General features: G+C 41.7%; 1 protein-coding gene across 1 annotated transcript in view; it reads right to left on the bottom strand.

The window, feature by feature from the left end:
- The window catches only part of LOC101852609 (fatty acid synthase), a 13,647-nt gene extending 1,291 nt beyond the window's left edge, over positions 1–12,356 (bottom strand). Inside the window, exons 1-9 of the mRNA XM_013080118.2 lie at positions 12,220–12,356; positions 10,006–10,229; positions 8,437–8,592; positions 7,059–7,328; positions 5,866–6,042; positions 3,927–4,084; positions 1,886–3,137; positions 1,151–1,437; positions 336–521 (exon numbers count right to left, since the gene is read on the bottom strand). Of these exons, the coding sequence (XP_012935572.2) occupies positions 336–521; positions 1,151–1,437; positions 1,886–3,137; positions 3,927–4,084; positions 5,866–6,042; positions 7,059–7,328; positions 8,437–8,592; positions 10,006–10,229; positions 12,220–12,356 (2,847 nt within the window). The remainder of the gene's footprint in view (positions 1–335; positions 522–1,150; positions 1,438–1,885; positions 3,138–3,926; positions 4,085–5,865; positions 6,043–7,058; positions 7,329–8,436; positions 8,593–10,005; positions 10,230–12,219) is intronic.
- Positions 12,357–12,701: the final 345 nt, after the last annotated feature.

Here is a 12,701-nt window from a genome sequence, read left to right as displayed (position 1 = left end):
CTCCTCCTCCTCCTCCTCCTTCTTTTCTTCATCCCCCATTCTCTTTTTCCTTTTCTTCTACCCTTCTACTTTCACCATACAGAATTACTTTTTTCCCCCCTCATCATCGTCTTCCTCATCCACATCGCTGTTGTTTGTCCCCTTTTCCACCCTTCGTCTTTTCCTCTATTGTCCTTGTTGTCATTCTCCATCTTCACGTCTTATTCGGCTGATGCCTGCTCACCGTCTCCTCAACCATGTCGACGATGACTATCACCAACACAACCACAAACACCTCGACCACCACCACTGACATCATCAAAACAATGACTTATATAATACACTTTTTCGCATACCTGGCCGATACTCCCAGTTCCATTATGGATGAGCACCGATTGACCTCTGTGAACTTTGGCCTTGACCACAAGAGCATAGAGGGCAGTACCGTAAGATACAAAGACAGCTGCGGCCTCGCGCATACTCATTTTGTCTGGGATGGGCACGTGAACTGTCTCCCTCAGATCAACCTCCGTGGCGATCATCTTCCAGGCAAAACGAAAAAAAATAAATAAACGTAAATATTTTAAAAACATTATCATATTACTTATTTTCGGAAAGGTGCATTTTTGCAAACAACAAGACATCATACGATCATACGGAAAAGTGTGAGGAGAAGAGGTTACATAGCTGAAAAAAATTAAATCAATACAAATTGCCCAGCAGGTCAAGAGTTGCCCATGTGCGACAGCAAAAAAGATTTATGTTACAACTTAAAAGCCAAAGGCTAACTTGAACGATCGTTGTTCCAACGACTTGAGCCTCCTCGATCCTTTCCTTTGGTGTTTTGTGACAGACAGAGTCTAAGGGGCTAACCCACAAATAATTGACCATTAAAACTCATTATCGCACAAGACGTCCAAACAATCGACAGAGAAATATGCCGTTGGGTTATTTAAAATTTCCCGCGACGCGCCTGACCTTGTCTGGAGAGAAAGTGTCAACACTTGGAGCATACAAGTTAATATAGCGACAACTTTCCTTGGGTTTTAATTTTATTCCAGTTAGTAATTCATCTGACTTGAGCAAAAACAGACAGACAGACAGACAGACAGACAGACAGACAGACAGACAGACAGACAGACAGACAACTAGCTAACTAGCGATAACTTACCCTCTGTTTACCGCATCCCATCAATCGTCGTCCATTTTTGTCACGTCCAACAAACTCCACCCCGAGACCTGATTGACCTCGGAAGTTCTCGGAAGCCATACCTCCGGCACCTGTCTGCCCTGTTGCCATGGCAACGTCCACGTCATTGACAGCGGCGTAGTAAACAGCTGCCCAGTTGTCAGACTTGGGAGTGGCTTGAAGCTGTAGGTAATGGAAGGAGGCATTCTCTCCTGGGTTGTCAACGTGCAGGTAGGCACGCCCACTGGGCACTGCCTGAGATTTGGGGTCTGAGGACGTGTTGAATATTCTTACCGTAGTACGAAATCAAACAAATAAACCAGTCAACTAAAATAAAACAACAAAACAAAACAAACAAACCCCACAACAACCCAAAACAACAAGTATTCAAGATAACCTAAAACTATCACGTGAGCAGCGACTCCTGAGACAAGTAAAAGAAATACTATATTATAAATGAAAAAAGGTGCCACCAATGACAACGAATAATAGTGATAATAATATTAATAATAATAATAATAATAATAATAATAATAATAAAATAACAACAGTAATAACAGCAGCAGCAACAACATCAACAACACAACAACAACAATAATAGCAACACCAACATCACAACCCTAACATGAACGACAGCAAAACCATCCAACAACACGACTACCTCAACAACATCAACAAAAACAATAACAAAATCCCAAGATTTAGAGAACGACTTACCAGTAGGTATTGGCGTTGCAGCCACAAATCCCCAATGTCCGTCTCTGTACTCGCTGACGCAAAGATCCAACCTTGACAGTGCTTTGAACTCCTCGGAACCTGGAGTGATCTTGACGAGTTTGCTGGTAGGATCCACATTCCCCTTGACAATGCACCTCACACGTGAAGGCTGAGAAGAGCTCTCTTGTCTGAGAGATCTCAAAAATCCTGGGGCGCCTGTAATGAAAGTGTCAGCGTAGATCCACAATCTAGCATTCTCGTCCTTTGACTCTACCACCTGCTTGTATTTGGACTGAACCTCTGAAAGCCATGACGTATTTGGGTTTGTTGTATTCACGAACAAGGTCAGACCTGGATCTGTTTTGGGTTTTCTCAGAAGGAACAGAGTTGAAAGAGCTCCATCAGACCTCTGGTATACAGACTCGAATCCCATGGATTTGAAGAAGGAAAGCCAGCTGGATTCTGTCAGGAAGCGTCCGTTGTCCCGGCGGTCTTTGCAAACTGGATAGTTACCTCCAAGAAGCTCGAATGTTGCTCCAATGGGGAAGTTTTGAGTGATTTCTTGAACAAGTACAAATCCTCCAACCTCTAGCATTGCAGCTACGCGTTCCCAAGCTTTAGCGAGATCTGCTTGTCTGTGGAGGACATTCTTCAGGATAACCAGATCGAACTTGTCTTCTGGGTCCTCTTCGACAGGGCTACTCAAACTCCAGTTGAGATAGCGCAAGTTGTGCGACTTTTCCAGATCCTTCGCATCAACAGAGTCTGAGAGTGTGTACGAGGCGTCAAGCTGAGGGAATCTCTTTACTTTTTCTGTGATGTTCTCAAACAATTTCGACTTTGTCCCATCCACTTCAAGCATGGCTGCCTTGTTGGGAATTCTCGTGTTGTCCACAACAATTTGCAGAGCTGGGTGAAGGTTGTTATTAGAGCTCAAAATAGACAGTAGATCATCATCTTGAAGTTCCTCTTGGAAGTTTTCTTTCAGCTCAGAAACTTGTTTTGAGAAATCTGCAGTGACGTGAAGCTGGAAAATCTTCTGCAGGAATTTCGCCATTCCGTGGTTTGGTTTCTCGGCGTACTTCTTTAGTTGGCCATCAATGGAAACTTGGCACTTCCTCTTGCTGACAACAGATACGACATCATCCCGGTTGGGCAGGTTCCCAGATTTGCGGTCTTCCACCACCAGTTTGGACAGGCCCGCCACTGTGTATTCAAGACAGTCCGATGTGTAGCCTTGAACTTCCTCGCTCTGAGCACGCGGCACACGGTATGATGTAGGAGGATATGCAAAAAAGAAAAGGTAAGGATATAAACAGTAGTAGGATAAAGAAATAAATCAATGGTTGAAAATGGTATGTGTTTAACGCTCCTATCAACACTATTATGTTATTTAAGGGGCGGGACCTCCTAGTTTAACGTCCGTCTCCGATAGGATCGAGCCAAGCGGGAAATTCGTGTAAAGTGCCTTTCCCCAGGACACAACGTCGGACCGAGCTCAGGCTCGAACCCCCAAACCCGCAATCTCACGATTGCGAGTCCGGTAGCCTAAGCACTAGGCTACCAACGCCACTGGATCAATGGCTGAACCCATAAGCAAATGGATATATTCACGAAGCTCGAATCCCCGAACCCGCAATCTCACGATTACGAGTCCGGTAGCCTAACCACTAGGCTACGGACGCCACTGGATCAATGGCTGAACCCATAAGCAAATGGATATATTCATGAGGCCAAGAATTAGTGAGATGTAAAAAAATAAACGGAGCCATAGGTAGAATGAGAAAGAAATGTACAACAAAAAAATACAAAGAACCGTATTGAAAAGAAGAACACCAGGACAACAGAAGAAAATGGACTATGAGGAAAGGAGAACGAGAAAGACAGACGTGGAAAGAAAGGAGAAAGAGAGAGAGAGAGAGAGAGAGAGAGAGAGAGAGAGAGAGAGAGAGAGAGAGAGAGAGAGAGAGAGAAGGTGGGGTGCGTGGGGGGGGGGGGGGCAGACGAGACAAGGCACAACCTAACCACTCGAGGAACTGACCGGCTTGAGCTCTGCTTTGAAGCGGACGTACTCCGACTTTTCAGCCAGGAAAGGCTCGTGGGCCACGGGCAGCTCTTTGGCTTTGACCTCGACATTTTGAATGACGATGTTTCCTGTGACTGTGGTGTCTGTCACTTGGTCGTGCTTCATACGATGTACTGAAGACACAACACAATATTATTTATTAAACATGAGATGAGTGGTCGACACAGCACAACACGTAGATAAAAAAATTGGAAGACGAAACACAGCATAATAATATAAATATTTCTAAAAATGGGAAGGCTAGAAACAGCATAATATCAAATATTTTAAAAAAGGGAAGACTAGACCTAGATACAGCATGATATTATGTATTTGAAAATAGGAAAACTAGATACAGCATAATGATATGTATGGATGGGAAGATTACATACAGTGTAGTGTTATATGGTTTAATTAGAAAAAGACTAGACACTGGAAAATAATTTAATAAACTAACGAGAAAGAAAAAAAAGACTAGTAGCGTGGAAAAAAAGTTTTCGATCTTTTATGGCATCAAATTCCCTGAGACTTCACAATAACACCTCCCACCCACCCATGTCCCTTCGTTTGTTTTGTTCTTTTCAGTATAGTCCTTTAGTTGGACATGCAGCGTGGCTGCATGTTAGACGTTTAGCACCATCATTAGTATATTGTGTATGGGATTTTGTTTGGTAGTCAGGAGTGCATTTTGGAATCGATGCACGGATTTGAGGAAAGAGTCTACATAACAAGAGGGGCCACTTCTCTCTTGGAGCCAATTAAAAAGTGTCCTCAAAATTCGGTGGCGCCCTCTTCGCAAATGCGCACCCTTTGCGAACAGAGTTACCCTACTTGAGTTTAAAAAATCGAAGTGAAACTAGCAAGTTTTTGAATATATTTCGAAAGAACGCTTTTTTAAAACGGTTACGCTGACAAATAAACCTCTTCCGGAGGAAAGGGTGATTGTTTTCTTCGTTTAATGTGACTTTAGAATGAAAGGCGAGAGGTCATTAAAATATTTTTAAAAACCCTAAAACTCCGCACTGAACGAACCCGAACTGCTGATGAACAGCAGTCGATCTGCGCTCGCAAGGAGGTCCTATTCCTATTCTTCTTCTGGAAAAACGAAAGAGAGCTTCAAAACAGACTGCATCGCCATCTGAAGCAAAGAGTGGACTTCCGGCGGACACTTTTTTGGCTGAGTGGCCCATCTTGTTATGTACTATCTTTGATTTGAGCTCGTAAAAGATTGTGTGCGCGCCAGACTGTGTACATCAGAGTTAACGCCACATACAACAGATCGTAATAACAATATCATTTATTTTTTTCTTTGTAGGTAAATGTCGTTACTGTGGTCAGTTAAAGACCGCCCACATAATAAAGAACTGTGTTTCAGAAAAGACTTTTGATTTACTTTAACGTTGGACTTAAAGATGATAAAACTAGAAAGATCCTCATTGTCTTTCTTTCCAGGTAATATCATCATATACATAAATATTTTCCGAAGCTGCAGCCTCATATCTAAGGGAATTTTTCCTTTGTGACGAAAGACATTTTTCTTCTTTACTAGCTTTGTGAAGATAGCGTAGCTGAAGTGAATTCTTTTTCTCTGACAATATTCTGTAAGCGAAGTACACACGACAATATCTTTCATGGCCCCACCCATATCAATAGCAAAGCTAACATCTTCAACAAAATGAGAACCGTAGACATAAACTGCTATTTCTTTCGCTCCTCCTTTTTTCAAACTTGGCTAATGGTCCACAAAGAAGATGCATACTATAATAAACCAGCTTACATCAAAATTATTTGATCAACAAACACAGAAAATTCGGCACATGTTTAGTGTCAACACATGGAATGCATTGGTGTTTTCCATACCCCCCCCACTCCGAGATATTAGAAAAAAAATTATATAAATATCGAGGGCCTCTACCTTCTCCCTCGTCCGTGGTAGCAGAAGCTTCCCAGTGCTCAAGGGGCTCGATCTGTATTCTGCCGATGCTGACGATGTCACTGTACGAGTTGAGTCCCTTGCTCTGAGTGATGCACTGCAGAATGTTCTCGATGTGGGGCGTCCAGTTGCCGTCCCACAGAATGTCCGCCTGGGTGTCTGAAACAGGCAAAAGTAGTCAGAATGAGCTGTATTAAAAATATGCTTCACATTCATCCCCCCACCCCCCCCACCCCTAAAAAAAAACAACTAAAAAATTCTCTTGAAAAAATAATAATGAATAGAACCAAGCAAACGAACGAACAAAACAAAACAAAACTACAAAAAGAAGAAAATAAAATATTATCAAACATATGTTCATTCTTTCCAAACTGTTATTTAAAAAAAAATAAAAATGAGGAATAATATGTAGTATAACATCTTTATTTTGAATGCCAATTGAAAAGCCCTTATAGCAGAAAAGGGTTCTATTCCTGTTTTTTGTTGTTGCTGTGAGATAGCTCTCAACGCTGATTCAAACTATATGAACAAAGAAGAAACTCTCACACTGTTTGTCTTTTTTAGTTTTTAACAAAGTTAGGAATCTATTTGAAAAATTGACACTATGTCTTAGATTTTATAGATAATAGAAACAAAATACGCGGGCTAAAGCAAACGAATGTACGGATGAAATCGTTTCGAAGTGAAAGTTTATATTCGATACGGTTCCGAATAGGCTTAAAAGCAGTCATGAATATTTAATGAGAATGAGTATTCAGCATGTGGCACATAGCATTATTCCTGTGCAAGCTCCTAAAGAAAAACGTGCGCAATCAATTGTACATACATGCACGCCCTCGACACTTACGCTTTCAGCATGTGCACATATTGTGTAAACATCATGCACTAACGCCCCTGGGCACAACCAAACCTGTGTATACTTGCACACACAGAACCACACAGAAAACAAAGACAAACGCGCGGGTGGTTGGCATTTGCTCGGGTGTAATTTGTCCTTTATTTTCTCTCTGACATCCATCGTCCTTACCTCTCTTTCTCTTTTGTGTTTGTAACTGTCTCGGTTAAACCTTCAATCTTCAGCACTTACAATATATGACCTAAGTGCGTTAATAATGCTGTAAAATTCTTACTTAAACTAAAAAGACAAACGAAGACGCATACGACGTTGTACTCACAGTCCCAGTTGGCCCTGAGAATGGCATCGAACTCCCCTTTGTTCTCCCAGCCGTGGACTCGCATGGAGCGCCGGATCTCATCGGCACTGAGGACAGTCTGGCGAGTCAGATCCTGCTCTGGCACATCAATGCTGACCAGTCGCTCTCCCCCTTCTCCTCCCTCCTCCTCGTCAGGGAAGAAGACTGACCCGCGAACCAAGGGGACGTCGTTTTCGCTTATCTCAAAGATGCCATTGGTCTGAACACGGCATTTGAAGCTCACGTCGTTATCTGTGGAAGGGAAAATGTGCTGGAAAACTCATTTTTCATTTCAAAGCGTAAGTGGGCTTGCTATTATGATCGGCTTCAATAAATTGGTGAGCAAATAGTCTTAGCCAAATAGCATAAATAATTTAAGTAGACACAAGATTGGACTAACGCTATCATAAAAAAGCTCACCTGACAGTGAATGAACGTGTGGCGTCTAACCTTAAGACCAAATTGTTAAGTTGTCTTGTTGTTATGTGTAGTATATCGCACTTGAGTTCATGAGTAACAGTTCAGTGAAAGTGTCCAAGCTGTTCAGGTGGAATGCACGAAAGTTATGCCTCGTTCTGCATTGACTTACATGTGTGTATTTCTCTTCATGCTACACATGCATAATAATATCTCCTCAATAAATATTTACATAAACACCATCTCACATCTTCACTCACCACCGCCCTCATATCTAAAATCATCATTGCTCTCAGATCCTTGATATACATCAGTATTCCTTGAATCTCTATCTGTAACAGTTACACGTTATAATAATTGTGTACGGAGTGCACTGGTGGACACTATCATACGCCCCTTTGTCTACTAATCAGATGGCGTCAATCTCAATGAAATTATAGGGGATAAAAAACTAAAATGACACTAGGCACATGATGTCTATTTGGACTTCAACGTTATGGTAAACTCCAGCTACGAACAGGAAATTTAGGATTTGATTATCGGAAGCCAGAACAGAAAAGTACCATTCCCCTTTTCATCATGCTTAGGAATCAAGACTAGGGTATATTAACTTTCTTCTTCTTCCATGCTCTTAATACTCATACAAATATAATTCTTTTTTTTCTGGTGAGAGCTCACAAAAGAGAAGGCGAAAAACGATAACCCCCCCCCAAAAAAATTTAAAAAATTAAAAAAAATTACCATGTTCAGATAATTCTATAAAATGTAGATTACAAGGAAGGTGGAAAAAGAAACGACTCCTCCCCCCCTTTTCCACCCTCCCCTCTCCTCTCTGTCCGTCTCTTCCCCCACATCTCCTGCCCTCTTTTCACCGCCCATGCCATGCACATTTACCCTCCCCCCACCCACCCCCAAGTCCTTATCTCACTGTAAAACTGTCTACCTGAGGGCTCGAGGAAGCGCTGTCGGAGGAACACCACGTCCTTGATGACCACGTTCATCTCCTCGAAGACTGTCCATCTCAAGGAGGCCATCGTCTTCCAGGCAATGACAAGGAATCCAGCAGCCGCACACATGGTTCTTCCGTTGATGATGTGGTCTGAGAGGTCAGAGAAAAGAGGGAGGAAATTGTTTTTCGAACGGTTTTTACGCTCGCAGGTGCGTGAGATCATATTAAGAGCGCGCGGGACACCTTAAGCATTTTGGTTTTGGTAGGTATTTATCTTGATTTTTGCCCGGGTGGCGGCCGAAGCCTGCTCTTCGGGAGGAAATTGATTATATTTGTGTTATATTCAGCCCATATTGCTCACATGCCACATTTGACTGATGAGTGGTTGGCGGGTGTTTTGGTGTGGTTTGCTCCTTCTTAAACATCTTCCTATTAAACATCTATCGTCCGTATCTCTCATCATTCATTTATTTGTATGTTATTCCCAAGTAACACCTCTAATCTTCGGCACATTTTATCATAAGACCTGTTTGTGTTGCAACTGCTGTAAAAATCTTACTAAAACAAAATACATTTGATTCATATTTTGATGCAGTCAGGGCCGGCAAGAATTTTTCTTCACGGAGTGGCAAAAACTGTCATTTTGACACAATCTGATCAAATCCGTGAAAAACCCTCCCGAATTTGATCTGACTGTACCAAATGAACAAATAGATATATTAAATAGGCAATGTGATTTGAGTATTAGAATGTTGGGCTGAGGGTGGAGTGCTAGTTTTTGGGTGGCGGTATATGGGGAAGGGGGGGGGGGGGGGGGTGAGGAACGAATTCTAAGATAGGTGTGGATTTTCTTTGTGCTTTCAATTTTCGGTAAGGTTATGGAAAGAGGTGTAGTTGTTTTGTCTTTTTTTGTTATAGATGATGACATTGTGTTCTTATAAACTACAGCGCTCTCTCCTCCTCCTCCTCTCTCCTCCTCTCTCTCTCCTCCTCCTCCTCCTCTTCCTCCTCTTCCTCCTCTTCCTCCTCCTTACTGCTTTCATCTTCTCCGAGACATTTATTCTTGGAAAATCAAAGTGTTCCACGCCCTGACAATACAGCCATATAGCAAAGGACCTGACACAAACAGAGTGTTAAAAATCTCTCTAATGATTACAAAACAGTGTTGTGTTTGAGACAAAATACAAAACAAAAACAAAAACAACCCACCCCCTCACTCTGATAAGGTGGGGATTAATCTTCTATAAGGACTCTTCCGCTTGCTTCTCCCATCACTCCCATCACTCTCATTTCTCCTTTTATCTTTATCTCTCCCTTTTAGCTTCCTTTTTTAAAGGCTCTTCTATTACATCTACCATCCTTCTTGGTCCTCTCTTTTTTATTTTGCTCTCTCTCCATCTTTCCCACTTCTTGCCCGTCACTATCACCATCATTATACAATTTATGCCAGAAAATTTTGCTGTCAGCTTATAATTTATTTAGCCCCACTTATGATTTCTTCATCCTCTTTCTAATCCTCTTTCACGTTTACTCAGTCATTCTCCTCGTATTCTTAGCACGCACCTTTGATGTACTCGTTCTCCCTCTTGGTGAAGTCAAGGTCAAATGCTCTCTCATTTCCACGCATCTTACGTCTGTCCAGCTCGCCATTAGGCACAAACCAGGAGACAGAATGATCCCAAATTTTGTCCACAATTGGTGAGACGTGCGGTGTGCTTTTTGGGACTGGGAACTGCACCGGTCTGCACAGTTTCAGTGGGCACATATCCATTCCTTGTACATATGCCCTGAAAGAAAGAGAAAGAATGATGATGGTAAGGCTTTCAGATCTGTGTGCTATTAACTGGGAGTGTCCTTTAGTTAGAAATGACAATTCTTCCTCAGTCTGTTTACAAATTTGTTAACAAGCTACGTGAAATAATGTGTACAATTTTACTTTCATGGCGGTAACATTAAATTCATCCCGAGGATAACAACATTAGTCATTTTCTTTTTTTCCTTTCTTTTTTAACTGTCTTGTTGGTTTTTTTTCACTTGGGTAATATATTTTTTTGGTTTTCTTGGTAGACCTATTGGGGATCAGTTGCCCTGCACTCGAAATGACTCACATTTTTGTGGTTTGCAACTCTTAGCATTTCAACATCAACATAAATTGTGTGTACATGCAATAAACATGTTGACCTGTAAACACCCAATCTCGATTTCAAAACAAATGTAAGCACCTTTCTGTTTGAAGAAATACTTTTGTGTGACATACTGTATCATCAAAATTTGATTAGTAACAACTTTATATACATATTTACATTCTTATAATCAAATTATACTGATTTCGTCACCGATGCAAGTACTTGAGGCCAAGATTGAACGTGTCTACGCCAGAGGGTGGGAACGGAGATGGTCAGCTGTTATTTCTGTTTGTTTTTGTTGTTGCTGTTGTTGCTGTTGTTGTTGTTGTTGTTGCTGTTTTGTTATTGTTGTTGTTTTGCAAGTTTTGTTGCTGTTAGATTCATTGGGCAGAAAGAGGTTGCGTCAAAGACAAGGCATCTTCTTGCTTTTTAGAACAGTGAATTCAGGGGACAGGTCTCAAAGAGGAAGAGAGAACTGATTTCGGATTCTACAAAATATATACCTTGTGCATCCAAACCATAGATTAGGACTGAGCATTTTTTTGTAGGGGTTTGGAAGGCAACAATGGTAAGTACTTACTATTTCTTTTTTATTCCTCTTTTAAGTCTGTCTAGCCTTGCTTTTTTCCCCAGCACTAAATGGCTGTTATCATGTTGATGTGCTCATCTTTACTAAGAAGAACTCAAACAAAAGCTAGCTATTAATAATACAAGCCATAGAGGCTTATAGTGCCTATGTTGCAGGTGGTTGACGGGTGCTCTGCTGTGGTTTGCACCGTCTTTTCAATCAAACATCTATCGGGGGCTCTCGCGGTGGCGCTCATATGACCTTATGCAGTTGCGAGCGCCGTAAAACCCTCTCCTATAAAAAAGAGGGGCTCTCGTGGCCTGGAGGTTAAGGTGTTCGTTCTCATCCAAAGGTCCCGGGTTCGAATCCAGGTAGCGACGGAAAAATGTCTTCTCTAAAATTGTCTCCTATCACCTCCTTTCCTGCTCTCTAGCAATGTTCTGTCGTCTGCTTTCGTCTCCTTTTTTCTGCCCCCACCCCCATCTCCTTCGCCCCCTCCTCTGGGCTTCTGACTCTTTCTGCAACCTTTTAATTGCTTCTCCTTGACCCCTTCTTACTGCTGTCTTTCAGCCCTGATCTTCTGGTAGGAAAGGTCGACACCTAGCCTTCTAGAAAAAAGGGTTAAAAGTCTTGGAGGTCCCATGTGCAAGTTGCACACGTTAAAGATCCCTTGGTGGTCTAAAAACGATAAGAGTAGGCTTCAGCCGCTACCCGGGCAAAATTCCAAATTTCCTACCAACTGAAAGTGTTTAATGTGTCCCGTACGCTCATATGACCGTATACAGTTGCGAGCGCCGTTAAACACTTACCAAAAAACAAACAAACACACACACACACACACACACACACACACACACACACACACACACACACACACACACACACACACAAACCATCTGTCGTCCTGAACTCTCCTCCTTTTTTTGTTTGTTACTCTCTTGTAATACCTCTTTTCCTCGGTAGTTATATAACTTTATCGTGTTGCAAGTGCCGTAAAAGCAGTAAAACTCTTACTAAAACTAAACCTGGTTAAAAAACAACACAACAAAACAACAAACAAGCTATTACAAAGAAAGAACTCACTGTCCCATCTGGTTGAGGAAATACTCCACATTGTCCGCCTGACCAGCCTTCATAAGACTGAACACAGTCACTCCACCTCCCACAGTGCGCTTCAGGATTGACTGGAACAGCGGGTTGGGGGCCAACTCAATGACCATGGCGTCTTGGGGGATTTTTTTGGCCGCTGTGTGGAAGCGCACGGGGCTCTGAGGATATTGGCACGACGGTTTTTTGTTGTTGTTTCTTTTATAAATGTTTTTGTTTGGTTATTTGTTGCTTGATGTGTGGATTTCCTGTTTTTAAATGGTTGATGTTGTTTTTGTCGCTATTACTATTGTTGCAGCTGTTGCTGTAACTATAATATACAAATACATGAGTTCTATATACCTACCTCTATTTCTATATCTATATTATTATTTACATCTACATCTACATCTACATCTATATCTTTATCTTTATCTATATCTATATCTATATCTATATCTATATCTATATTTATATCT

This window comes from Aplysia californica, unplaced genomic scaffold, assembly GCF_000002075.1.
Source record: "Aplysia californica isolate F4 #8 unplaced genomic scaffold, AplCal3.0 scaffold00075, whole genome shotgun sequence".
NCBI classification, from domain to species: Eukaryota; Metazoa; Mollusca; class Gastropoda; order Aplysiida; family Aplysiidae; genus Aplysia; species Aplysia californica.
Note: the sequence above shows the minus strand (reverse complement) of the source record. Positions and strands in the feature narration are given on the sequence as shown.